Source organism: Mesoplodon bidens (genome assembly GCF_964165515.1).
Source record: "Mesoplodon bidens genome assembly, chromosome: 4".
NCBI lineage: Eukaryota > Metazoa > Chordata > Mammalia > Artiodactyla > Ziphiidae > Mesoplodon > Mesoplodon bidens.
The window spans coordinates 48,884,209-48,911,182 of record NC_138160.1 but is presented as its reverse complement, the minus strand read 5'-3'; the positions used below and the strand labels follow the sequence as shown (position 1 = coordinate 48,911,182).

General features: G+C 38.9%; 2 protein-coding genes across 3 annotated transcripts in view; one reads left to right on the top strand and one right to left on the bottom strand.

The window, feature by feature from the left end:
• DEPDC1B (DEP domain containing 1B) overlaps positions 1-26,974 on the top strand; it is a 113,448-nt gene that overhangs the window by 55,905 nt on the left and 30,569 nt on the right. For both annotated transcript variants that reach the window (XM_081233386.1, XM_081233387.1), the window contains exons 6-7: positions 6,973-7,020; positions 11,096-11,236. In XM_081233386.1, the coding sequence (XP_081089512.1) occupies positions 6,973-7,020; positions 11,096-11,236 (189 nt within the window). The remainder of the gene's footprint in view (positions 1-6,972; positions 7,021-11,095; positions 11,237-26,974) is intronic.
• On the bottom strand, positions 13,573-14,239 carry LOC308616584 (ferritin heavy chain-like). The gene has a single exon (XM_081232899.1). It carries the CDS (start codon positions 14,222-14,224, stop codon positions 13,673-13,675), a length of 552 nt encoding a protein of 183 aa, XP_081089025.1. The 5' UTR covers positions 14,225-14,239; the 3' UTR covers positions 13,573-13,672.

Below are 26,974 nucleotides of genomic sequence, written 5' to 3'. Positions count from 1 at the left end.
TTTGTGACATCCTTGCCTGGTTTTGGTATCAAGGTGATGTCGGCCTCGTAGAATGAGTTTGGGAGTGTTCCTCCCTCTGCTATATTTTGGAAGAGTTTGAGAAGGATAGGTGTTAGCTCTTCTCTAAATGTTTGATAGAATTCACCTGTGAAGCCATCTGGTCCTGGGCTTTTGTTTGATGGCAGATTTTTAATCACAGTTTCAATTTCAGTGCTTGTGATTGGTCTATTCATATTTTCTATTTCTTCCTGAGTCAGTCTTGGCAGGTTGTGCATTTCTAAGAATGTGTCCATTTCTTCCAGGTTGTCCATTTTATTGGAATAGAGTTGCTTATAGTAATCTCTCATAATCTTTTGTATTTCTGCAGTGTCAGTTGTTACTTCTCCTTTTTCATTTCTAATTCTATTGATTTGAGTCTTCTCCCTTTTTTTCTTGATGAGTCTGGCTAATGGTTTGTCAATTTTGTTTATCTTCTCAAAGAACCAGCTTTTAGTTTGGTTGATCTTTGCTATCGTTTCCTTCATTTCTTTTTCATTTATTTCTGATCTGATCTTTATGATTTCTTTCCTTCTGCTAGCTTTGGGGTATTTTTGTTCTTCTTTCTCTAATTGCTTTAGGTGCAGGGTCAGGTTGTTTACTCGAAATGCTTCCTGTTTCTTAAGGTGGGATTGTATTGCTATAAACTTCCCCCTTAGAACTGCTTTTGCTGCGTCCCATAGGTTTTGGGTCGTCGTGTCTCCATTGTCATTTGTTTCTAGGTATTTTTTAATTTCCTCTTTGATTTCTTCAGTGATCACTTCGTTATTGAGTAGTGTATTGTTTAGCCTCCATGTGTTTGTATTTTTTACACATCTTTTCCTGTAATTGATGTCTAGTCTCATAGCATTGTGGTCGGAGAAGATACTTGATACAATTTCAATTTTCTTAAAATTACCGAGGCTTGATTTGTGACCCAAGATATGATCTATCCTGGAGAATGTTCCATGAGCACTTGAGAAAAATGTGTATTCTGTTGTTTTTGGATGGAATGTCCTATAAATATCAACTAAGTCCATCTCGTTTAATGTATCATTTAAAGCTTGTGTTTCCTTATTTATTTTCATTTTGGATGATCTGTCCATTGGTGAAAGTGGGGTGTTAAAGTCCCCTACTATGAGTGTGTTACTGTCGATTTCCCCTTTTATGGCTGTTAGTATTTGCCTTATGTATTGAGGTGCTCCTATGTTGGGTGCATAAATATTTACAATTGTTATATCTTCTTCTTGGATCGATCCCTTTATCGTTATGTAGTGTCCTTCCTTGTCTCTTCTAATAGTCTTTATTTTAAAGTCTATTTTGTCTGATATAAGAATTGCTACTCCAGCTTTCTTTTGATTTCCATTTGCATGGAATATCTTTTTCCATCCCTTTACTTTCAATCTGTATGTGTCTCTAGGTCTGAAGTGGGTCTCTTGTAGACAGCATATATATGGGTCTTGTTTTTGTATCCATTCAGCCACTCTGTGTCTTTTGGTGGGAGCATTTAGTCCATTTACATTTAAGGTAATTATTGATATGTATGTTCCTATTCCCATTTCCTTAATTGCTTTGGGTTCGTTATTGTAGGTATATTCCTTCTGTTGTGTTTCTTGCCTAGAGAAGTTCCTTTAGCATTTGTTGTAAAGCTGGTTTGGTGGTGCTGAACTCTCTCAGCTTTTGCTTGTCTGTAAAGGTTTTAATTTCTCCATCAAATCTGAATGAGATCCTTGCTGGGTAGAGTAATCTAGGTTGCAGGTTTCTCTCCTTCATCACTTTAATTATGTCCTGCCACTCCCTTCTGGCTTGTAGGGTTTCTGCTGAGAGATCAGCTGTTAACCTTATGGGGATTCCCTTGTGTGTTATTTGTTGTTTTTGCCTTGCTGCTTTTAATATGATTTCTTTGTGTTTAATTTTTGACAGTTTGATTAATATGTGTCTTGGTGTATTTCTCCTTGGATTTATTCTGTATGGGACTCTCTGTGCCTCCTGGACTTGATTAACTATTTCCTTTCCCAAATTAGGGAAGTTTTCAACTATAATCTCTTCAAATATTTTCTCAGTCCCTTTCTTTTTCTCTTCTTCTTCTGGAACCCCTATAATTCGAATGTTGGTGCGTTTAATGTTGTCCCAGAGATCTCTGAGACTCTCCTCTGTTCTTTTCATTCTTTTTTCTTTATTTTGCTCTGCATCAGTTATTTCCACTATTTTATCTTCCACCTCACTTATCCGTTCTTCTGCCTCAGTTATTCTGCTATTGATCCCATCTAGAGTATTTTTCATTTCATTTATTGTGTTTTTAATCGATGCTTGATTCATCTTTAGTTCTTCTAGGTCCTTGTTAACTGTTTCTTGCATGTTGTCTATTCTATTTCCAAGATTATGGATCATGGAAATAGAATCTTGGATCAGCTTTACTATCATTATTCTGAATTCTTTTTCAGGTAGACTGCCTATTACCTCTTCATTTGTTAGGTCTGGTAGGTGTTTATCTTGCTCCTTCACCTGCTGTGTGTTTTTCTGCCTTCTCATTTTGCTTATGTTACTGTGTTTGGGGTCTCCTTTTTGCCGGCTGCAGATTCGTAGTTCCCGTTGTTTTTGGTGTCTGACCCCAGTGGCTAAGGTTGTTTCAGTAGGTTGTGTAGGCTTCCTGGTGGGGGGGACTAATTCCTGTGCTCTGGTGGTTGAGGCTCGATCTTGTCTTTCTGGTGGACAGGTCCACGTCTGGTGGTGTGTTTTGGGGTGCCTATGGCCTTATTATGTTTTTAGGTAGCCTCTCTGCTAATGGGTGGGGTTGTGTTCCTGCCTTGCTAGTTGCTTGGCATAGGGTGACCTGCACTGTAGCTTGCTGGTCGTTGACTGAAGCTGGGTGCTGGTGTTGGGATGGAGATCTCTGGGAGATTTTTGCTGCTTGATATTATGTGGAGCTGGGAGGTCTGTTGTGGACCCGTGTCCTGAAGTTGGCTCTCCCACTTCAGAGGCACAGCACTGGCTCCTGGCTGCAGCACCAAGAGCCTTTCATCCACCCGGCTCAGAGTAACAGGGAGAAAAAGTAGAAAGAAAGAATTAGTAGAAGAAAGAAAGAGAGAGGGAAAGAAAGGAAGAAGGGAAGAAAGGAAGGAAGAAAGGAAGGAAGAAAGAAAGGAGGGAGGGAGGGAGGGAGGAAGGATGGAAAGAAAGAAGGAAAGAAAGGAGGGAGGGAGGGAGAAAGGAAAGGAAGAAAGACAGGAGGGAGGGAGGAAGGAAAGAAAAAGAAAGTGGAAAGAAGAAGGGTGGGAGGGAGGAAAGAAAAAGAAAGAAGGAAAGGAGGAGCGGAGGGAGGGAGGGAGGAAGGGAGAGTAGGAAAAAAAGAAAGAGCAGGTAAAGTAAAATAGAATAAAGTATGAAATATAGTAGCGTTATTAAAATTAGAAAGTAATTATTGAAAAAAAAAAAAAAAACGGACCGATAGAACCCTGAGACATATGGTGGAAGCAAAGCTATACAGAGAGAATCTTACACAGAAGATTACACATACACATTCACAAAAAGAGAGCAGGGGGAAAAATCAAAAATCTTGCTCTCCAAGTCCACCTCCTCAATTTGGGATAATTCGTTGTAAAAAGAGGAAAAGGGCGAGAAGTCTGAAATCTTGCTCTCTAAGTCCACCTCCTTAATTTGGAATAATTCGTTGTAAAAAGAGGAAAAGGGGGGAAAGTCTTAAATCTTGTCCTCAAAGTCCACTTCCTCAATTTGGGATGATTCGCTGTCCATTCATGCACTCCACAGACGCAGGGCACATCAAATGGACCGTGGAGCTTTAATCCGCTGCCTCCGAGGCTGCACAGAGAGATTTCCCTGCCTCTGCTCTCACAGCTCCCGGGTCTCAGCCTTGGACCTGGCCCCGCCTCTGCGCGTAGGTCGCCGGAGGGCGTCCGTTCTTCGCTCAGACAGGACGGGTTTAAAGGAGCCGCTGATTCGGGGGCTCTGGCTCACTCAGGCAGAGGGGAGGGAGGGGCGCGCAGTGTGGGGCGGGCCTGCGGCGGCAGAGGCCGGCGTGACGTTGCAGCAGCCCGTGGCGCTCCGTGCGCTTTCCCGGGAAAGCCGTCCCCGGGTCTCGGGGACCCCAGCAGTGGCGGGGTGCACAGGCCCCCCGGAAGGCGGGGCGGACAGTGACCCGCGCTCGCACACAGGCCCCGCGGCGGCGGCGGCGGCGGCGGCGGCGGCGGGCCGCGGCGGGCGGGCGGCGGCGGCGGCGGCGGCCCACGCCCGTCTCCGAGGTCCGTGCCTTACCCGCGGCTCGTGCCTGTCACCGGCGCTTCCCCAAGCAGCCCTCTTAATGCCCTCTCCTCGCGCACCAGGAAACAAAAGGGAAAAAAGTCTCTTGCCTCTTCAGCAGCTCCAGACCCTTTCCCCGGACTCCCTCCGGGCTAGCCGTGGTGCACTAACCCCTTCAGGCTCTCTTCCTGCCGCCAGCCCCAGTCCTCTCCCTGCGCTCCGACTGAAAGCCGATACCCGAGCCTCAGCTCCCAGCCCCGCCCGCCACGGCGGCCGAGCAGACAAGCCTCTCGGGCTGGTGTGTGCCTGAGGGCACCGGTCCTCTGTGCCAGAATCTCTCCGCTTTGCCCTCCGCACCCCTGTTGCTGTGCTCTCCTCCGCTACTCCGAAGCTTTCCCCCTCCGCCACCTGCAGTCTCCGCCCGCGAAGGGGCTTGTAGTGTGTAGAAACCTTCCCCCCTTCACGGCTCCCTCCCACTGGTGCAGGTCCCGTCCCTATCCTATTGTCTCTGTTTATTCTTTTTTTCTTTTGCCCTACCCAGGTATGTGGGGAGCTTCTTGCCTTTTGGGGGGTCTGAGGTCTTCTGTCAGCGTTCAGTAGGTGTTCTGTAGGAGTTGTTCCACGTGTAGATGAATTTCTGATGTATCTGTGGGGAGGAAGGTGATCTCCGCGTCTTACTCTTCCGCCATCTTCCTCCGGGGTCCTGAAGCATGCCCTTGCCTCCTATCACACTGGAATCCCATCAAGCCTTCAGGCTTCCTACCAGCTTACAGGATGGAATCTGCTGGCGTCTCCCCGCTTTTCCCCTCCATTAATGGCAGGGTCCCAATGTGTACTTGCGACCCATGCTTTTCTCAAACCAGTGCTTCTCCCGTTTAGCGCGCGCCAACCCCCCTCGCGGGCTCCTTGCAAAAGCTAATTTTTTACTTTTTCCTCCAAGCCAGTTTACAAATTGGGAAAAAAGACATTTAGCAGCCGCCTATCCTGGTTTTTGATTAGGAAAAATAAGGTCCTGGTAACTGTAGTGAGCCAGAATCCCCAAACTGATTAAAAAATTTTCTTCCCCTGGATAAGGGATAGAACAGAATTGGATGGACTCTTCTTTTACTTCACACAGTTGATCCTAGGAATTAGCTGGAGCTAGAATGACGTTTGGATGTGGGAAGATGGTATAGTACTTTTGGGCTTTTGTAAGTTATTATTAGATGTAGGGCTGGAGGCTCCTGGGCAGCAAACAAACCTGGCCTAGAAGGAGCCTGAGCAGTGAGAGAGGAAGAGGTTTTTCTAGGCCATGTTTCCTGACATGAGCAGAATGTGTCTTTGAAACATGAAACACTTCCCCTTTAAAGCCCCTCTATCAGGAATGAAGAACATTAGGAAACAGAAATAAACAGATTTGTGACTTCATGAGTTGTCAGGTTAATATCAACATATAAAATTAAATTACATAGAATGAGGGGGTTATTGTTGCCTTTGAAGTACATCTAAAATCCTTCCACATTCTCTGAGTACAGCAAACATGAATACTTTCAGCTACCAGTTGGATGATCAGTTGTCTTTTTTTTTAAAATTTATTTAACTAATTAATTTTTTATCTTTGGCTGTGTTGGGTCTTCGTTGCTGCGCACCGGCTTTCTCTAGTTGCGGTGAGCAAGGGCTACTCTTCGTTGCAGTGTGCAGGCTTCTCATCGCGGTGGCTTCTCTTGTTGCAGAGCATGGGCTCTAGGTGCGCAGGCTTCAGTAGTTGTGGCACGTGGACTCAGTAGTTGTGGCTCGCAGGCTCAGTAGTTGTGACGCATGGGCTTAGTTGCTCTGCGGCATGTGGGATCTTCCCGGACCAGGGGTCGAACCTGTGTCCCCTGCATTGGCAGGTGGATTCTTAACCACTGCACCACCAGGGAAGCCCCGATCAGTTGTCTTTTATTTTATTAAGTACATTCTTCAGAAAGAAGAGAGCACTTTACAAGCCTCAGGTTCATTAGCTCTAATACAAGTCAACCAACCAGTGTCTTTGCAGTTTCACAGATAGTGGAGAAGGTGAGAAGTGGAAGCATGAGTGCTGGCCCCGCTCATCAGATGTCTGTGGCAGGGCCAGGGGAAGAGACCCTGTACCAAATGGCTCAGCTGGGTTTTTTTGTAGCAATGCTAGTGATTATTATTTTAAGGCTGTCCTAATACTAATAACCTATATTGATATGTCAGTGGAACTTTCTTGCCTTAAGACATTTTGAAAATTGAAACATGTAAAATGATACTTATATCGGACATCGGACATACAGAATTTAACTTTTTTTTTTAAGGTATCTGGTGAAATGGTTTCATAAATGCATTTGATGACTCATACTTTTGCTTTTTATGTTTTTTTCTTCTCTTTCTAAAATTCTTAGGATAATTGATTTGTTTGTTAGTGTGTTCTTTGGAACAGACTATCAGATTTCTTCTTTTCCCTAAAACTTATACAAGTGCATCTTGTCTTTAGAGAAATTTATAGTTACGGTTTATATAATCACGTGCTGTAACATCACTGCTAAGGAAAAATTGTCTTTTAAATGTTCTGATACATAAGCAGGTGATTTGTGATTAGCAGGTATGTTTCATATTACTTGGGCAAGTATCATTCTTATGATACCAAGTGTGTATATAATCCCTTCAATTATATATAATTGAATAAAACATCTTTTTATTTTCCTTTTTCTGCAGAAGAACTTCCTCACTGGGTACTGTCAGCTATGAAGTGTTTGGCAAATTGTAAGTACTAAGTACCTGCCATTTTTATGAAATTAACAGAAATTAGTGCCCTAAATTAGAAATTTTTTTTGCTCAATGCCCTGAACATTGATTTGAGACCTTTGAGACTGGCAGTTAATTGTTTGGGGATTACTGTGCTTTTAATGATAAATTTGTGACTTAGTGAAAGGGCTGAGTTACAGAGCATTTTTAAAGGGGTTTTGTGCTTCCATTTTCTTGTGGATATAATCACACTACAGATAAGGTCCATACTGCTTCTTCTGAATGCTTCATCACAGGAAAGAATAATTAGTAATATTGAATGCAATATTTTAATAGATAAATGCCTGTTAACAGTTTATAGGTTTTTATTCCTAAAACCTAAATTTTTATTCCTAAGTATGCCTTATATTTACCTCATCAGTTTACTCAGCAGATCCTGTTTCCCATTGGCTTTTTATAGGGCATTGGTTTAAGTTGGAGAGAAATGTTTTAGAAAACTAATCTAATTGGTATGCAACATGGTTTGGAAGGAGAAGAACATGCATGCAGAAAACAGAAAAGGCCATTTCAGCAATTTGGCTGTAAAATGAGGGGTCTGGACCAGGGCGGCCCCTCTGAAGTTTTTCATAGGCATATGAAATCTCCTTCACTGGATATCATAGGCACTGTGAAGAAATGAGTTATTATGGTATCTCATTAACACTACTGTTTTTCTGGGATTTTCAGAAGGCTTAACCCAAAGAAGGGATTCTAATGGTTAATGGCTTAACCCAAACAAGTGATTTTAATGAGAAGAATTCTAGTTATTTTAGCTGACTGATAATGGTGATATTTGGTCTATAGGGTCTTTTGAGCCTCAAAGATCACCTCAGAGAGGTGGTTTCTTTCTTCCCTTTTGGGTAAGACTAGCATGTACAGAGATACGTGTATAAATTCTTGAATTAGTAGGCTCTGAATTATTAATTTCACTGAAGTTAGTTTTGTTTGATTATAGAATGAAACTAAAATAACTGTTCAGCTCACTGTGGGTGATCTCAGTGGTAATATGTAGAAAATGATTATATACAATCATCCTAAATATAAATAGCAATGTTAGTTTGTGAGAAGCCCAAAGTTCTCTGTGTTTAACTATTAAGATTTTCATAGGTTTTTGGTTCATGTTTTGGAACCCCTCTGAGATGTAGAGTCCTTTGGTTTTTAGTTTGGGGGAGGGCTTTTTATTCTTTCTCAGTCATTTGTAGTAAATTAATCTAAATTATATCTTTGGCTGGAATGACAAAATAGAAGGTATAAATGGGTTAAATGACCCATTTATGAAATTTTGGAAAACCAAGGATTTTGGAAGTTGATCAACTGGGAATGAACAGAGGAAGCCAGTATAACAAGTCTAGGCTATAATACATTGTAAAGTGTATTTTAAGGTGTGGTTATGATGTTGAATTCTCAATGGCGATCAAAATGTAATGAAGAGTATAATTTTCCCTCAAGCAAGATTTATACATAATGCCACAAAACTTCTGCAGAAAGGTTAGAATAACTGGAATTATCAATGGAGAGGAAAGATGTGAGGATCGACTTAGTAATGTTCACCACATTAATGCTATGTTAGGTGGAAATTCTTGGGAACAGGGACACCTCTCACACTTATCAAGTGCAATGCTTTACAGATGGTTGACACATCCATTAACGTGCTTGTTTACATGTCAAAGAAAAAACGGTGGCCAAAGGGCGAGGTCAGCCTTTTGAATAGTTGTATAAAATTATTAATTTTTCCAAATTCACATTGGCCTCCCCAAATTTACTTTGAGTTTTATCAAAGTCATGGTCTGTACTTATCCTTCTTATTCTTAATGAGTCTAGGTTCCCATTATAGTCCTCTAATAGGGAACAGAAAGGATAGGCTGATTATATGAGATTTTGAAGGCCCTGTGCCTCTTTTTCTGTAGTTTTACTGCTCATCTCTTCCCTTTGGGCCCATCTGCATTTATTGCAGACCATTGGCCTGGGTGCTTTCGTTGTTGGCCAGCCTCATGGTGGGCCACAGAATGAGGGACTGATGCTAAATAAATACAAAACCAGGTTAACTGTTTTTCTTCCTTGTGCACATAGATTGCAAGAATCCAATAAAAAGTGGATGTAAACAGTTGTTTTCAAAGTCTTTCAGGAATAACATTTATAAAAACTAGATTAAAAAAATATTCTGAAATTCAACATGATAGAGAAACAAAAGGTCTTAGAACTATGGCCTCCTCTCATAGGGCTTGCCATGCACTGGCATTTTTAGGGAGACCTTTTTTTGGCTTGTTTTTGCATATTTTTATCAAGAATGATGAAGTGTTCACAAAGGGGTACAACTGCTTAGAATGAACTGCATATTATCCTGGGAGGGAGTAATTCAAGGCAATGTGTATTGCTTGCTGAGACATATCCCACTATTTCAACTGACTAAGCTTGGGGTATTATAGAGGAGGAAGCAAGTAAAAATGGCTATGTTTGCTGCTAGGTTAATGAGGTACGACACATATAGATATTTAATAATTTTCATTATTTTAGTCAATTTTAGAACATTAAAAGGTAAGAGAATTTTAAAGGAGACCAACAAAAAGCTGTTTCCACAATGTCCCAATGGCCTTGAAATGTGAAGGCCCACAATACTTAACTGTTCTTTTTTGTTTGATACTTTCTCTTTAGTTACAGTGATTCTGTAGGAAGAATTTCCTATCAATTTTTACTGGCTTCTCCGGCTGTCCTGAGAGTAGAGATCTGTTCCGGTACAGTTGTTAGTCTTGTGTTCTGCTGGCCGAGAACTGGCCAATCCATTTGCGTCCCTTTCTTCCACACTGTGATGGAAATAGACAAGGCTGGCCAAGCAGCTCCTCGTGGACCACTTACCATTTCCCTCAGGCATGGGCAGATCCAGTTCTTCTCTCCACTTGGCGATGTAAATCTTGCCATCTGTGTGTGGATTGTTGGGGGCGTTTGCTGCCAGCTCTGTAGAGAGCTAAGAGTTTCTTGTTCCTCTTTGGTCCCTGATACAAGGGGATCTCTGCCTCACTTGTCCCAGGCTTCTTGGTTCCTAGGTTGTTCCAGGTTTCTTAGAGTTACTTTGCAATATGACTGCTTGATAAACTATCTTTTTTATTTTTAAACTTGTTTTTAGCAGAAACATCTGTTTGTTTCTGCTTTGGTGTTATTTTCTATTATAATTTTGTTTAATAAAAATTCATTCAATGCCACTGATCACTCAAAAGCATTGTTGGGTAAATAAAACCTAGACTCTTAGATCAAAGAATTCAACAGGAATTTAGAGGTCATTTTATCCAGTCTCCCATAGTCTTTGTTTGAGCAGCTTTAAAATTTTTATTTTAAAGTTTTTATAAACTATCTTTTGCTGGTTGGTGATCAAATGGAGAGTTTTGTAATCAGAATGAATTTAAGACACAATGTAAAATCTCCTTTTCAGAATATCTTTAGGAAAAAGAGTATATATTCTTATTAGTCTAAAATAGTTTAGAGGCAGAAATTATTTCACTCAACTCTTGATTCTTGAATTTTATAATATAGCAATGATGAAATAATGAAAAGCTTTAAAAATTGCTTTATAGCTTACCTATTACATATATGAGGTAATTACTGTGTTGGTTAACTGTGTCAAGACTAGGAAAATATCTGGACTTCCCTGGCGGTCCAGTGGTTAGGACTGCGCACTTCCACTGCAGGGAGCGTGGGTTCCATCCCTGGTTGAGGAACTAAGTTCCCATATTCTGTGTGGCGAAAAAAGACTAGGAGAAATATTGACTATTTCAAAGAGAATTATCACTGTTTGCATTTAATAAAAAATGCCTTTCAGAAGGTCATAAAAGAGTCGGTTTCTTTGAAAATGGAAGTAAGCCAGTGATTTTCCTCATTGTTTTATAATAGATTTCAATTTAGACATAAAGTATATTTATATAAGCAAAATGTATAGTATCAGTTTTCTCCTTGGAAACTTTTCTGATCTTATCTGTACACACCACACCTATGCACAGAGACTAATACTTAGAGATGATTGCCCCATTAACGTTTCTTTCTTTCTCTTTCCCTTTTTTAACAGGGCCTAATTGTTCGGATTTGAAGCAGCCTATGTATTTAGGATTTGAAAAAGATGTCTTTAAAACTATAGCTGATTACTATGGTCACTTGAAAGAGCCTTTGCTTACGTTTCACCTTTTTGATGCCTTTGTCAGTGTATTAGGTAAGTTGGAATATAATGAGCGTATATCTTCACTACTGATATGGAATCATTTCATTTTTCACTATCTTGAGACTTCCATTAGCCCAACTTCCATAGCTTTTTTGAAATAAAAACAGATGGGATGCTTGCCTAGTTGGAGTCCTGCTCTATAAAGGAGGAAAAGAAAATAGTTAAGCTCTGTTATGAAACCTAAACAAGGACCAATAGTTTTTATTTCTTAGGGAGGAATAATATGTTCTATGTCATTTCTGTACAAAAAAGTATGACTTTATTGGTAAAGAATGTAAATTTGACATTTACTCTTCATGAGTAAATCTACTACTCTGGATATGACTTCATGAATAGTCAAGTGTGAGAGAGATATTTTCATATAGAAATCTTATTTCTTTTTATAGAAGGAACAGGTTTTTGTAGGACTATTTGTTATCTGTGACATGTAAAATATAGTAACTACTGTTCTCTAAAACTTGTTGCTACTTCTCACATAGATTTATATTTCAGAATTTACACTGTCAAAGAAACATGGTAAAAAGGAAAAAGAAATCAATATTATTGGTATAGGTTTCTCTGATATTGTTCCTTTCTTCTTGGAAATCAGATTTTTCTGTTGACGTTGTGATTGTTCAATAAGTATTATTTTTTTCTTGTCCAAAAGTTTGCTTTAGTGACCAAATCACTGTGTGGGTATCATACTCTGTTATGTAAATTTGTAGGAATTAGCATCCTCTTGGTTTCAAGTGTTGTGGGCTTAGCAGTCTTTGCCTTCCCATTCCTCCTTCCCCGTCTCTTCCCTTTCTACTTTGGATTTCTACACCTCTCTTATTTTCTTGTCGGAAAGTAGGGATGCAGCCATAGTATCCTAACAAAATAACGTTATCAGCAATATGTGAATAATGTACCTGATCTCTTAACACAATACGTCAATTTTAAGATTTCATAGGGTTTCTCATAATAAGAAGCAAAATGGAACAATTATAAATCATGTACATAAGAGTGAGTTTGTTCTCAGAGAGACCAATATTGAGAACAGATGAAGGGATTAGACCTAGTACTGTGCTTTGAGACCACTGGGTCTTCTTGGTATTTTGTTTTCCACCAAGGAGAGTTGGGGGCTTATGTCCTTGTGAATATCATGCCTAATGATGACTACTTGCTGTTATTTAAGATGCATAAAGACTAATTGAGCAGATTCTCATTATAGCCATTTAATGCCATTATGCGACTGGTAAAAGACAAATTCTAAAGACACGATTAAAAGCCACTTCTTAGATTTTCTTCTCATTTTCCATTTTCGTAATGTTTTATGGTAGAATTTAGAAACAAAAGTACTTGGAACTTAAAAAAAACGAATTCCAATTTTTAAAAAATTTTAATTTTTTATTGGAGTATAGTTGATTAACAATGTTCTGTTAGTTTCAGGTGAACAGCAAAGTGATTCAGTTATACATGTATCTATTCTTTTTCCCATTTAGGTTATTACAGAGTACTGAGCAGAGTTCCCTGTGCTGTACAGTAGATCCTTGTTGGTTATCTATTTTAAATATAGCAGTGTGTACATGTCAATCCCAAACTCCCTATCTATCCCTCCCTCCCAACCTTCCCCTCTGGTAACCATAAGTTCATTCTCTAAGTCTGTGAGTCTGTTTCTGTTTTGTAATAAGTTTATTTGTATCATTTTTTTTAGATTCCACATATAAGTGATATCATATGTTATTTGTCTTTCTCTGTCTGACTTCACTTAGTATGATAATCTCCAGGTCCATCCATGTTGCTGCAAATGACATTATTTCATTTATTTTGATGGCTGAGTAATATTCTTTTGTACATATGTACCACTTCTTTATCCATTCATCTGTTGGTGGACATTTAGGTTGCTTCCATGTCTTGGCTATTGTAAACAGTGCTGCAGTGAACATTGGGGTGCATGTATCCTTTTGATCCATGTTTTGTTCTGGATATATGCCCAGGAGTGGAACTGTTGAATCGTGAGGTAGGTCTATTTTTACTTTCTTAAGGAACCTCCATACTGCTTCTCCACAGTGGCTGTATCAATTTACATTCCCACCAACAGTGTAGGAGGGTTCCCTTTTCTCCACACCCTCTCCAGATTTTTTGATGATGGCCATTCTGACTGGTGTGAGGTTATATCTCATTGTAGTTTTGATTTGCATTTCTCTAATAATTAGTGATGTTGATTATCTGTTCGTATGCCTCTTGGCCACCTGTACCTTCTTTGGAGAAATGTCTATTTAGGTCTTCTGCCCATTTTTTTGGGGGGGGTACCAAATTACTTTATTTGAAGGAATGGTACTAAGGAAAGGACTTGTAGATATTTTGGTACAACTTACAGAAAAGGTAAAGGTAACCCAAACATGCATGCACTGTCTTGGTGACCAGGGAAGTCACCCCTGTGGCTATGGGAAGCCAGCCTAAGGCTTAGCTCTCATTATCACTATTTCCCAGGGTGTGCTTGTCAAAGAGATACTGTGCCATGCCAGATTCGGGGGCCCCCATTGTGCGCAAGTTGGTTACGTGGTCACCCAATTCTTTAATGGATTTCACCTGCTCAATCAGATAATGAGTCTCAAAGAAGTCACACAAATGGGGGTCATTTTTCTCAGTGGCCAGTTTGTGCAGTTCCAGTAGTGACTGATTCACACTTTTTTCCAAGTGTAGCGCACATTCCATTGCATTCAGCCCATTCTCCCTGTCATCACGGTCTGATTTCTTGATATCCTGAAGGAAGATTCGGCCACCCCGTTGGTTCTGCAGCTTCATCAGTTTCTCAGCATGTTCCCTCTCCTCACAAGATTGGTGAAGAAAGTATTTGGCAAAGTTCTTCAAAGCCACATCATCGTGGTCAAAATAGTATGACATGGACAGGTAGACGTAGGAGGCATAGAGCTCCAGGTTGATCTGGCAGTTGATGGCGGCCTCTGAGTCCTGGTGGTAGTTCTGGCGCACCTGTGAGGGGGACACGGTCGTCATGGCAGGTGGCTGAGGTGAAACCGTGGCGGTGGCTGTGTGGCACTGTAATGGCGGTGGGGACCTTGGGGTGGTCGGAGGGCGATGTGAGGTGGTGGCAAGGGCTGGCTCTGAGTGGCCAGCCAGAGCGGGGGACGAGCGCCGGGTTCTGTCCAAGCACTGTTGAAGCAAGAAACTGTGGCAACTCTCCGCGAGGACTGTGTCTTCTGCCCATTTTTTGATTATGTGTGTTGTTTTTTTTTATATTGAGCCACATGAGCTGTTTGTAAATTTTGGAGATTAATTGCTTGTTGGTTGTATCATTTGCAAATATTTTCTCTCATTCTGTGGGTTGTCTTTTCATCCTGTTTATGGTTTCCTTTGCTGTGCAAAAGCTTTTAAGTTTAATAGGTCCCATTTGTTTTTGTTTTTATTTCCATTACTCTAGGAGATGGATCAAAAAAGATCTTTCTGTGATTTATGTCAAAGAGTGTTCTGCTTATGTTTTCCTCTAAGAGTTTAATAGTATCTGGCCTTACATTTAGGTCTTTAATTCATTTTAAGTTTATTTTTGTGTTTGGTGTTAAAGAATGTTCTAATTTCATTTTTTTACATGTAGCTGTCCAGTTTTCCCAGTACCATTTATTGAAGAGACTGTCTTTTCTCCAGTGTAGAGTCTTACCTCCTTTGTTATAGATTAATTAACCATAGGTACGTGGGTTTATTTCTTGGCTTTCTATCCTGTTTCATTGATCTATATTTCTGTTTTTCTGCCAATACCATACTGTCTTGGTTACTGTAGCTTTGTAGTATAGTTTGAAGTCCAGGAGCCTGATTCCTCCAGCTCCATTTTCCATTCTCAAGATTGCTTTGGCTATTGGGGGTCTTTTGTGTTTCCATACAAATTGTGAAAGATTTTGTTCTAGTTCTGTGAAAAATGCCACTTGTAATTAGATAGGGATTGCACTGAATCTGTAGATTACCTTGGGTAGTATAGTCATTTTGGCAATATTGGTTCTTCCAATCCAGGAACATGGTATATCTTTCCATCTGTTTGTGTCATATTCGATTTCTTTCATCAGTGTCTTACAGTTTCCAGAGTACAGGTCTTTTGTCTCCTTAGGTAGGTTTATTCCTAGGTATCTTAATCTTTTTGATGCGATGGTAAATGGGATTGTTTCTTTAATTTCTCTTTCTGATCATTCGTAGTTAGTGTATAAAAATGCAGCAGATTTCTGTGTATTAATTTTGTATCCTGTAACTTTACCAGATTCATTGATGAGCTCTAGTAGTTTTCTGGTGGCACCTTTAGGATTTTCTATATACAGTATTATGTCATCTGCAAACAGTGACAGTTTTACTTCTTCTTTTCTAATTTAGATTCCTTTTATTTCTTTTTCTTCTCTGATTGCTTTTACTAGGACTTCCAAAACTATGTTGAATAAAAGTGGCAAGAGTGGACATCCTTGTCTTGTACATGATCTTAGAGGAAGTGCTTTCAGCTTTTCACTGTTGAGTATGATATTAGCTGTAAGTTTGTCATATATGGCCTTTATTATGTTGAGGTATGTTCCCTCTATGCCCACTTTCGGGAGAGTTTTTTTTTTTTTATCATAAATGGGCGTTGAATTTTGTTAAAATCTTCTTTTGCATCTATTGAGATGGTCATATGGTTTTTATTCTTCAATTTGTTGAGGTGGTGTATAACACTGATTCATTTGCGGATATTGAAAAATCTTTACATCCCTGGGATAAATCCGACTTGATCATAGTGTATGATCATTGTAATGCAGTGTTGGATTTGGTTTGCTAGTATTTTGCTGAGGATTTTTGCATCTATGTTCATCAATGATATTGGCCTATGATTTTCTTTTTGTGTGTTATCTTTGTCTGGTTTTGGTATCAGGGTGAGGGTGGCCTCATAGAATGATTTTGGGGGTGTTCCTTCCTCAGCAATGTTTTGGAATAGTTCGGAAGGGAGGTGTTAACTCTTCTCTAAATGTTCGATGGAATTTGCCTGTGAAGCCAACTGGTCCTGGACTTTTGTTTGTTGGGAGTTTTTTTTTTTTTTAACATCTTTATTGGAGTATAATTGCTTTGCAATGGTTTGTTAGTTTCTGCTGTATAACAAAGTGAATCAGCTATACATATACATACATCCCCATATCTCCTCCCTCTTGCATCTCCCTCCCACCCTCCCTATCCCACCCTTCTAGGTGGACACAAAGCACCAAGCTGACCTCTCTGTGCTATGTGGCTGCTTCCCACTAGCTATCTGTTTTACATTTGGTAGTGTATATTATGTCCAAGCCACTCTGTCTCTTTGTCCCAGCTTCCCCTTCCCCTTCCCCGTGTCCTCAAGTCCATTCTCTATGTCTGCGTCTTTATTCCTGTCCTGCTGTTGAGTATTTTTTTTTATCACAGTTTCGGTTTCAGTATTTGTGATAGGTCTGTTCATATTTTCTGTTTCTTCCTGGCTCACTCTTGGGATATTGTACCTTTCTAAGAATTTGTCCATTTCTTCTTGGTTGTCCTTTTTATTGGCATATAGTTGCTTGTAGTAGTCTCTTATGATCCTTTGTATTTCTGTGGTGTCCATTGTAACTTCTCCTTTTTCATTTCTAATTTTATTGATTTGAGTCCTCTCCCTCTTTTTCTTAATCTGTCTGGCTAAAGGTTTGTTAATTTTGTTTATCTTTACAAAGAACCAGCTTTTAGTTTCATTGATCTTTTCTATTTTTTTATTTGTATTTCATTTATTTCAGCTCTGATCTTTATGATTTCTTTCTTCTACTAACTGTGGGTTTTGTTTGTTCTTTCTCTAGTTGCTTTAGGTGCAAGTTTAAGTTGTTTATTTGTGATTTTTCTTGTTTCCTGATGTAAGATTGTATTGCTATGAACTGCCCCCTTAGAACTGCTTTTGCTGCATCCCATAGGTTTTGGATTTTCGTGTTTTCATTTTTATATGTCTCTAGGTATTTTTTGATTTCTCCTTTTGATTTCTTCAGTGATGCATTGGTTGTTTAGTAGCATATTGTTTAGCCTCCATGTGTTTGTGTTTTTCACTGTTTTTTTTTTGTGTGTGTGGTTGATTTCTAATCTCGTAGTGTTGTGGTTGGAAAAGTTGCTTGATATGATTTCAGTTTTCTTAAATTTACTGAGGCTTGCTTTGTGGCCCAGCATGTGATCAGTCCTGGAGAATGTTTCATGTGCACTTGAGAAGAATGTGTATTCTGCTTTTGGATGTAATGCTTTATAAATATCAATTAAGTTCATCTGGTCTAATGTGTCACTTAAGGCCTGTGTTTCCTTATTGGTTTTCTATCTGGATGATCTGATAGAAATGGATGGACCATCTGGATGGTCCATTGATGAAAGTTTGGTGTTAAAGTGCCCCACTATTATTGTGTTACTGTTGATTTCTCCTTTTATGGCTGTTAGTATTTGCCTTATATATTGAGGTGCTCCTATGTTGCGTGCATATATATTTACAGTTGTTATACCTTCTTCTTGGATTGATTCCTTGATCATTATGTAGTGTCCTTTGTCTGTTATAACAGTCTGATATGAGTGTTGCTACTCCAGCTTTCTTTTGATTTCCATTTGCATGGAATACCTTTTTCCATCCCCTCACTTTCAGTCTGTATGTTTCTAGATCTGAAGTGGTTCTCCTGTAGACATGATATGTATGGGTCTTGTTTTTATATCCATTCAGCCAGTCTGTGTCTTTTGGTTTGAGCATTTAATCCATTTACATTTAAGATAATTATTGATATGCATGTTCTTACTGCCATTTCGTTAATTGTTTTGGATTTGTTTTTGTAGGTGTTTTTTCTTCCCTTCCTCTTTTATTCTCTTGTGATTTGATAATTAACTTTAGTGTTGTGTTTGGATTCCTTTTTCTTTCTCATGTGTATCTATTGTAGATTTTTGGTTTGTCGTTACCATGAGGTTTTGATATAGCAGTCTATATATAAACAAGATTGTTTTAAGTTGCTGGTCTTTTAATTTCAAGTGCATTTCCAATATCCTGCATTTGTATTCTCTTCTTCTTGCAGTTGTTGGTTTTGATATCATATTTGTGTGCAGATGATTTCCAACCTTTACTGTATGTTTGCCTTTACCAGTGAGCTTTTCCGTTTGTTATTTTCTTGTTTCTAGTTGTGGCCTTTCCTTTTCCACTTAGAGAAGTTCCTTTAGCATTTGTTGCAAAGCTGGTCTGGTGGTGCTGAATTCTCTTAGCTTTTGCTTGTCTGTAAAGCTTTTGATTTCTCTGTGGAATCTGAATGAGAGCCTTTCTGGGTAGAGTCAGTTGGAAGCTCAGTGGAAGCTGACTGAAGAAATTCTCATTTGAGCACTGGCTTCTAGGAAATCAAATGGAAGGTGTTTAAAAATGTATGAGTTCCAATTTGCATCAGTTACATTTGTGATGTCACTGGTCTGTTCTACCCCCAATTGTTCATTTTGATCTCATCTAGGAATTAAAGCTGGTTGTTTCCAAATTGATGTTAGAGTCAGCCATCAGCTAAAATATTTTCAGTAGAGGCTTTGAGGTGGAAAAGGATGGATAGAATGGAGAATTTATTATTCTTAGGTGTCAGCAATAATAGACTAATGTGTATAGATGGTGACATATATTAACCTTCCCTGATCAGTCCTTCTCAAGTGAATATATTTCAGACATGCTGCATTGAAAACCATAGTATTTAGAACTTTACATAGTGAAAGAAGAAAGTCTTCTAGGTTATGGAGGACCATAATTTGTTTATACGAATAACATAGATTATCTAATATAGCAATCCTGTTAGAATCTATGGGAAAGCGTATCATATCTAGGTCTGTGCAAACTAGATACATAGGTTGAATCCCAGGAGGAATTAGTCATTCCTGAAACCTTTTGACTTACTTTGATTGGAATAGGATCCCCTTAGATAAAATGCTTTAAAGTAGGTAATCAGTCTACTTTGTCGTAGAAGCTAATTTTGCAGCAATTTCAATGGAAATGGTTTTTAGTTTAGTTAATGAATTTCTTTTGAGGGTTATTCCTTTGCTTCTTGCATGAAATAATTCTGGCTTTATGCCATAACTGTGACCCTGAGAACAGTCATTGATAGGTGAAACAGGATATCGAAGTGTTCTTAAAGAAAAAAATGAAAAAAAGAGACATTTTTGGAGATTTAAGGCTTACCCTTTACTTATACTATACTTCATCTCAGCAGTCTGACCTAACAACATAACTGTGACTAGTAATAAATCTTCATTTCCAAAATGGCAGTTCCTTATATTAAGATCAGAGTTCGGCTGACTCTTGAATAGGGTGAGTGAGATAGTATAGCAGCCTTTACACACACTTCACATGCACCCTAGAATCCACTGAGCTGTGTAGCTTGCAATAAGTTAGCATACTGAGGAAAAGAGAAGGCAGAAAGGAAACACAAAGGGGCATGGAAGCAGGGAAGAGTGTTTTGGAAAATTGGCTGGCTTGTGTGTTATATGATGTTAATATCTGAGATCCTAGACTGGTGATCTATGGGCCAAATCTGGCTCATGAATACATCTGGTTTAAGTTGTGTGTTTTAAAAAGAAAGTTTAATTAATTGCAAAACTTTAAGAAATAGGAAATTCACATAAGAGTTTATATTTTTGGTTTCTGCTCCTATAGGCAGGTGAGTTTGTGGCTCCTGGTTTATGTGCTAATAGGCTGGAAGGCTGACACAGTAGGTCTTTGCTGTTTGCTTTCTCCTAGATGTAAAGTTTAGAAAATGCCATTGAAATTCACTAGGCTGGTTATACATTGGATCATGTAACTCAAAGGCTAAGATCTCCTCCTGTGTTTTTTAACCTAGAAATATCCATAAGGTTAGGTTTTCCATTCTTTGGTTCTTTTGTATAGTGATTTCTAGGAGATCCTCTGGAGCTGTGTGCTATCTTGCTTTGTAACCTCTTTGCCCTCATGTGCTTCAGGTTATCTCAGGGTCCTTATCCCATGGTAATCCTTAGGGGAAAACAATTCCTTTTTTCAGAGAGTGCCTACTTGGTGCACTTGACCAGACAGAGAGCTCTTGCCCATGTTAGTCTGAAGTTCTTGCTGGTGGTGCTCTCTGCTCTCAGGGCCCAGGGCTTATGGCCCAAGCTTTTGAAATTGCAGATGGGCCAGGGTAAAGATACTGAATCACCTCCAAATGTAATGGCTACCGTTATGTCAAGATTATTGGAATAAAGTGAGTGAGGTAGTTCTTAAAGATGGAAATGTAGGCAAATGCCTAGGTATTCACTGGCTGTAACTAAACACATAAATTATTTATAAGTAGACTAGTAATCACTAGGATAATTGACAAAACTTGGGAAAAAAATTAAGACCTCTCTCATACTATTCAGCAGGATTAATTCCAGCCATATTAGAGAATTAAATAAAAAAAAAACAAATCTAAAGTAGTTGATACTTATCTGATGTTGGGGTGGGTGAAGGACTTTCTAATCATAAAAGCAAAAGTACTCATAAAAATGCTATAGCGGGCTTCCATGATGGCGCAGTGGTTGAGAGTCCGCCCGCCGATGCAGGGGACACAGGTTCGTGCCCTGGTCCGGGAAGATCCCACATGCCGCGGAGCGGCTGGGCCCATGAGCCATGGCTGCTGAGCCTGTGCGTCGGAGCCTGTGCTCCGCAACGGGAGAGGCCACAACAGTGAGAGACCCACGTACCGCAAAAAAAAAAAAAAAAAAAAAAATGCTATAGCAGTTTGAGACTCTTCATGTAGGAAAGGGCATCACTTGTGTGTGCGTGAATCTGTATCTACCTTTAAGCAACTCACAAAGTCAACTTGTGCTTTTCCTGAAAAGCCTCCAGAGAAGTAGTCCCACTTACTGTGTCTCTCTGTAGGCAGGGAGTTCTTGCTAATTGATGTGTAGTTTGAATTCTTTCAGCTTAGTATAAACCGTTTCCTTTTTATACCTCTTCTCAGTGAAAATGAAACTGTGGCATATTATTTTATTCCTTTGGTTGTTTGAAAACTACAGTGAACACTTCTCAAGTCTCTTATCCTCTGGCTGAACAGACATAGTCCGTTGACTTTCTGGGAACATCAAGCCTTCTCAAAAGTCTTCAAATTTCACTTCTGTTTTGAAGCTCCCATAAGGAGCAGCTTATTGTTAACATTGTATATGTTAATGGAATGATCAGGTCTACCTTGCAAAAATGAAAATTTGTGTTTCCAGTGATTTGAAAATAGAAATCTAATGTCACCTTTGGAGAACGGGAAGGAGGGCGCCAAAAGTAGGTGTCACATAAAGCACTGAAGAATTCTGAACTTGTCACATGATCATTATGGCCAAAGTGTCACCTAACTTCTAAAACACAGAACATTACAAATTCCCATTGATTTTGATTTTATTACTTTCATAAGGAACAGTTGGGTTTCTTTGAGATTTAATTATTTATTCACTTATCTTTCCTTAAGTCAGATAAATAATGAAATCTTTCCCTGATTGAAAAAAGTCTCACGGATGAATTGCTTAGTAATTTCGTGGATAGTTTATTATCTTTTCATTATTATGTTCTTTTTTCACCAGTGGAAACATCACCAAGCTCAGGTAACTTGGTGGTTTGTTGACCTAGTTGTACCCATTCTGATAAATCACTCTGCCTTTCTGGGCCTGTTTTCGCATTGACAAATGGCAGTAATGCCTGTCATACTCATAGATATGAAAACATGAAACTTAAAGTGATGGGTAACACTTACTTCCTACTAAGTATCTATTTTGTTTTGTTTCATTTTGAAAAATACAAAAAATTGGAACAATGTGTAAGTTGAGCTAGGATGATCATATGTTGCTACCTAGCCATTTCTTCTCAAAAGATAGGAAGATTTTTTTTATGTAAAACTATTTGTGATAGATCTTTACAATCTATAATTAGGGTAAGCACTATTATATCATTCTGAAATGCAAGAAACAGTTACTTCTGAGGATACAGAAGGCCCTTGTCATTTTCTTAAGAGAAGGAGGATTCAGTATTTTTGTGATGGTGTTGAGGTTGTAGAAATGGTGAAAGATGAAAAATTTACTCTTTTAGCTTTTGTTTAGCAAAATGAAATAATCCAAAGAATAAAAGTTAAAACACTGAAACTCTTTTGTTATAAAATAAGGATAGAATTCTAATGTCCTTCAGAAGTTCTTAAAACAGAACCTTAAAACCAAGAAGCTCTTTAAAATCAGTGAGGAATCTGTAAGTACTTGTTGAACATGTCTTGAGTTCAACTGTAGACTGTCATGGATATTTGAAAGCTAAATTCTCTTGCAGTCATTTTTTTTTTTTTTTTTTTTACTGAATCCTGTAGTGTGCTTTTGTTAGTAAGCTTTTAATGAAGGGGAAAAAAAAGATTAGGTAATGGTTAGCAATGAGGAAGAGTTAGGAAATAGAAACAGAGAGCTCAAATTAAACTGTTTTTTGATAATTTAAGTATTCTACATGTAATTTAACTGAGGAAAGCAATATATAGCACTCCAAGATTCAAAGGCAGAAAGAACTAAGAACGAGTCCTGCTCTGACATTTGAACAGATTGAAAAATAACAACATCCTTGGGACAGGATGCCAAGAAGGACTTAAGTATTACAGATATATCAAATCTTCTCTTTGATCACATCATACCACTTCATGGATCACCCATATGCTGAGGATTTTCAATTCTTATCTTCATCTCAGATCTATCTCCTAAACTCAAGACTAGAATATCTGTTTGACTTCTGCCTGTGTATTCCTGGATGTTTGTTATACAAGAGCCTTGGTTCAAACTTAGTAGTCCCTAAGCCATTGTTTCAGAAACTACATGTTGGATGTGAATTCTATGTAGTAGAACAGCATTAAAAAAACAAACAAACCCATAGAATAGTGTACAAAATATCAGAGGGCATTGTATATAATGAGTAGGTATTTTTATAAACTTTTTTGTTTTAAATGCCTATGTATTTGTATATATATTATTGTGATATAAAATATATTTCTTAATTTTAGTTGTAAAAAATTTTTGAAAAATAAGAGTGTTCTAGGGCTTCCCTGGTGGCGCAGTGGTTGAGAGTCTGCCTGCCGATGCAGGGGACACGGGTTCGTGCCCCGGTCCGGGGAGATCCCACGTGCCGCGGGGCGGCTAGGCCCGTGAGCCATGGCCGCTGAGCCTGCGCGTCCGGAGCCTGTGCTCCGCAACTGGAGAGGCCGCAACAGTGAGAGGCCCGCGTACTGCAAAAAAAAAACCCCCCAAAAAACAACTTTTACCTGTGGTTCATATTCTATAGAGTTATATTCAGTTTTTCATCTCTAATTGTTGTGGAATTAACATTTTGAAGTGATTAGAGAGTTTCTTCAGGGATAAACTACATTCTATTTTTACTTTGTGGGAGGGAAACTGGCAGTAGTTTTCATTTTGAAACCTGGCTTTCATTTTGAATTCTCAAGAAAATGGTTTTGTGTGCCCTTGTTGGTGTAGAGGAGCTAGTTTCAAATTTGAGAAATTCTCTGTTCTTTTTACTCTCTAATCCTTGCCTCAAGTTGAAGAACGCAGAATGACATTTTATTTGAATATCTGCTTATTGAATATTTGTGCATACTCTTTGAACCAACATTTCTACTTCTATGAATTTATCCGTAGGAAGTAATTGGCCTCTTGGTAATTCAGCATGGTATTTAGGGTGTGCATGGCCTAGACTGTGTGGACTCAAATCCCCTTCTACCACTGACCAGCTATGTGATTTGGGCAAATAATATAATCTCTTTAAGCCTCACTTTTCTTTATCTATAAATGGAAACTATAATAGTATGTATCTCATAGGGATTGTTGTAAAGATTCAATGAGATACTGTTAGTGTTTAGAACACTATTAGATACATAATGAAATGCTTAATAAATGTTACCTATTTTCATCATTATAAATTAGGTTTATCATTATAAATATTAGCTGCTATCCTTAGTTTTAATTTTTAAAAAGGAAAAGTAGCTCCAAAACCACTATCAAACTTTTAAAATTCTTTTCTGCTGTAGTGGAAGATCTTCTATTCAAGTTCTAAAATATTTTTTGAAATTCACGTGCTTTTACAAGTAATAGAACAATTTGCTACTGTCAAGATTAATAGCATGCAGATCTCTACTTTCTTCAAACATAGCTTGTATTTTACTTTTAATCTGTTTTTCTGGTTTTATTTGGTATGTACAATGATGTGATAAACTGGAGCACAGCTAAGTATCCTTATGACCCAATTTCCCCTGCTGTCTGTAGCATCTGTGTTCCTCATACCAAGGGAGTTATAGGGTTGTGACTTTTTACATTACTGCCTCTTTAAACATTCAAAAATATTAAAAAGGAATAATTTATATTCACCTGCCAATTTTCTAAACTTTCTACCAATTAATATTTTTGTGATTTCAAATTGTAGCCTTGGTGTGGTTGAAAAATCCTATTAGTTTATGTCTGTTTTATACCCTAGGTTCAATCTCTTTTAAAATAAATACGTATTTACTTAATAGCCACTAGAGCTTTTTTTGGATTCCTGGAGATTTTGCCAAAAGATTACTTAAGACATAATACAAGGATGATAGGTGGCTGATGGATGAACTTTTTAAATATAATCCAAGATTAAAATGGTTTTTATCTAGGACACATAGTATCCAAGAAAAGTTTGCCTATGAGTGTGTTAATATGTATATAGAGTATGGTAGTATGGTATTAAGTAGAGAGTATAATCTTTTAATTGATAATTAATAATTGCTGACCATTCACTTTTTAAAATTTAATTAATTAATTAATTTATTTATTATTTATTTTTTTGGCTGTCTTGGGTATTTGTTGCTGCGCAAGGGCTTTCTCTACTTGTGGCGAGCGTTGAGGTACGCAGGCTTCTCATTGCGGTGGCTTCTCCTTGCGGAGCTTGGGCTCTAGGTGTGTGGGCTTCAATAGTTGTGGTTCATGGGCTTAGTAGTTGTGGCGCATGGGCTTAGTGGCCTATGGGCTTAGTTGCTCCACGGCATCTAGGGTCTTCCCGGACCAGGGATCAAACCCATGTCCCCTGCATTGGCAGGTGGATTCTTAACCACTGCGCCACCAGGGAAGCCCCTGACTGTTCACTTTTAATACCAAATTAAAACCAAGTAGGATTTATTGAGAGGAGGTTCCTAATTATGTGTTGTTAATTATGTATGTAAGGATTTCATAGGTTTGAATCTCAGCTAAGGGAAAACTCCCAAAGTCTTAACTACTTTGGGCTTTGGTTTCCTTGTATATAAAATGGGGCAGTGTTTCCTACTTCATAGAATAGTCCAAATGATTAAATGTGAACAGATAAAATTGCTTAATATATAGTAACTTGGGCCTAGAAGGCATTCAGTAATGTTGTTCAGATTTCCAAAATGGGGGAGCAGGATTTTCAAAATCTCATTTGATTCATAAGCAAACAAAATGGTGGTATGAATGATCTCCCTGTCTTTTCAGTCACTCAAGACATTAATTTAGCACCTATAGTGTTCTAGGCACCAGAGCAGAAAATAAAAATTGTATACTTGCCAGAATCAAGGGTTGAAGTGTATAAAATATTCCTGTATTAATTATGTATTTAATTTTAATAAACATACAGGTATTCTCTTGTACATTGTGAATAAAAAGTATTGTTCCAAATTTTGGACTCACTTTAATATATAGTATTATTTTTATAACCTTCACAATACCCTGTGAGATTGGTGCTAGTATTATTTCCATTTCCAGATGAGGAAAATCTCAGTAGACCTGAAAAGAAGTTGAGTAGTTTTTCCAAAGTCATTTGGTTCTATACCATCTTACCATGCTCCTAGTATTTCTGCTTTCCTAATGCTGAGTATATGAATGACATGCCCCTTTTTTTTCTTTTTTTTTTTTCTGTACGTGGGCCTCTCACTGTTGTGGCCTCTCCCGTTGCGGAGCACAGGCTCCAGACGCACAGGCCCAGCGGCCATGGCTCACGGGCCCAGCCGCTCCGCGGCATGCGGGATCCTCCCGGACCAGGGCACGAACCCGTGTCCCCTGCATCAGCAGGCGGACTCTCAACCACTGCGCCACCAGGGAAGCCCAACATGCCCCTTTTTTAAAAATAATTTCTCTTTGATAACTTTGGAGAAATTTTACAAATTCGAGGTATTATAGGAAATTATTTATATAAGAGTTTCTATTATTATTATTATTATTATTTTTTTTTTTTTGCGGTACCCGGGCCTCTCACTGTTGTGGCCTCTCCCATTACGGAGCACAGGCTCTGGACGCGCAGGCTCAGCGGCCATGGCTCACAGGCCCAGCCGCTCCGCGGCATGCGAGATCTTCCCGGACCAGGGCACGAACCCGTGTCCTCTGTATCGGCAGGTGGACTCTCAACCACTGCGCCACCAGGGAAGCCCAGGAGTTTCTATGATTTTTAAATCTCATTTCTACAAACATAGCAAACAGAGCCGATATCATTATGGAATGAGAATGAAGAATAGTTTTTTCTTGTCAGTAGCAATATAACATAGGGGTTAAGAATGCACACTCTGCAACTGCTTCAAACTCCAGCTTCTATGGTTACAAGCTGTGTGATTTGGCCTTAATCCAATATGACTGGTGTCCTAATAAGAAGAGGAGATTAATCTTGGACACAGACCGAGGGATGACCATGTGAGGTCAGAGCAAGCAGGCAGCCATGTGTAAGCCATAGAGAGAGGCCTCAGGAGAAATCAACCCTGCTGACACCTTGATCTCAGACTTCTAGCCTCCAAAACTGTGAGA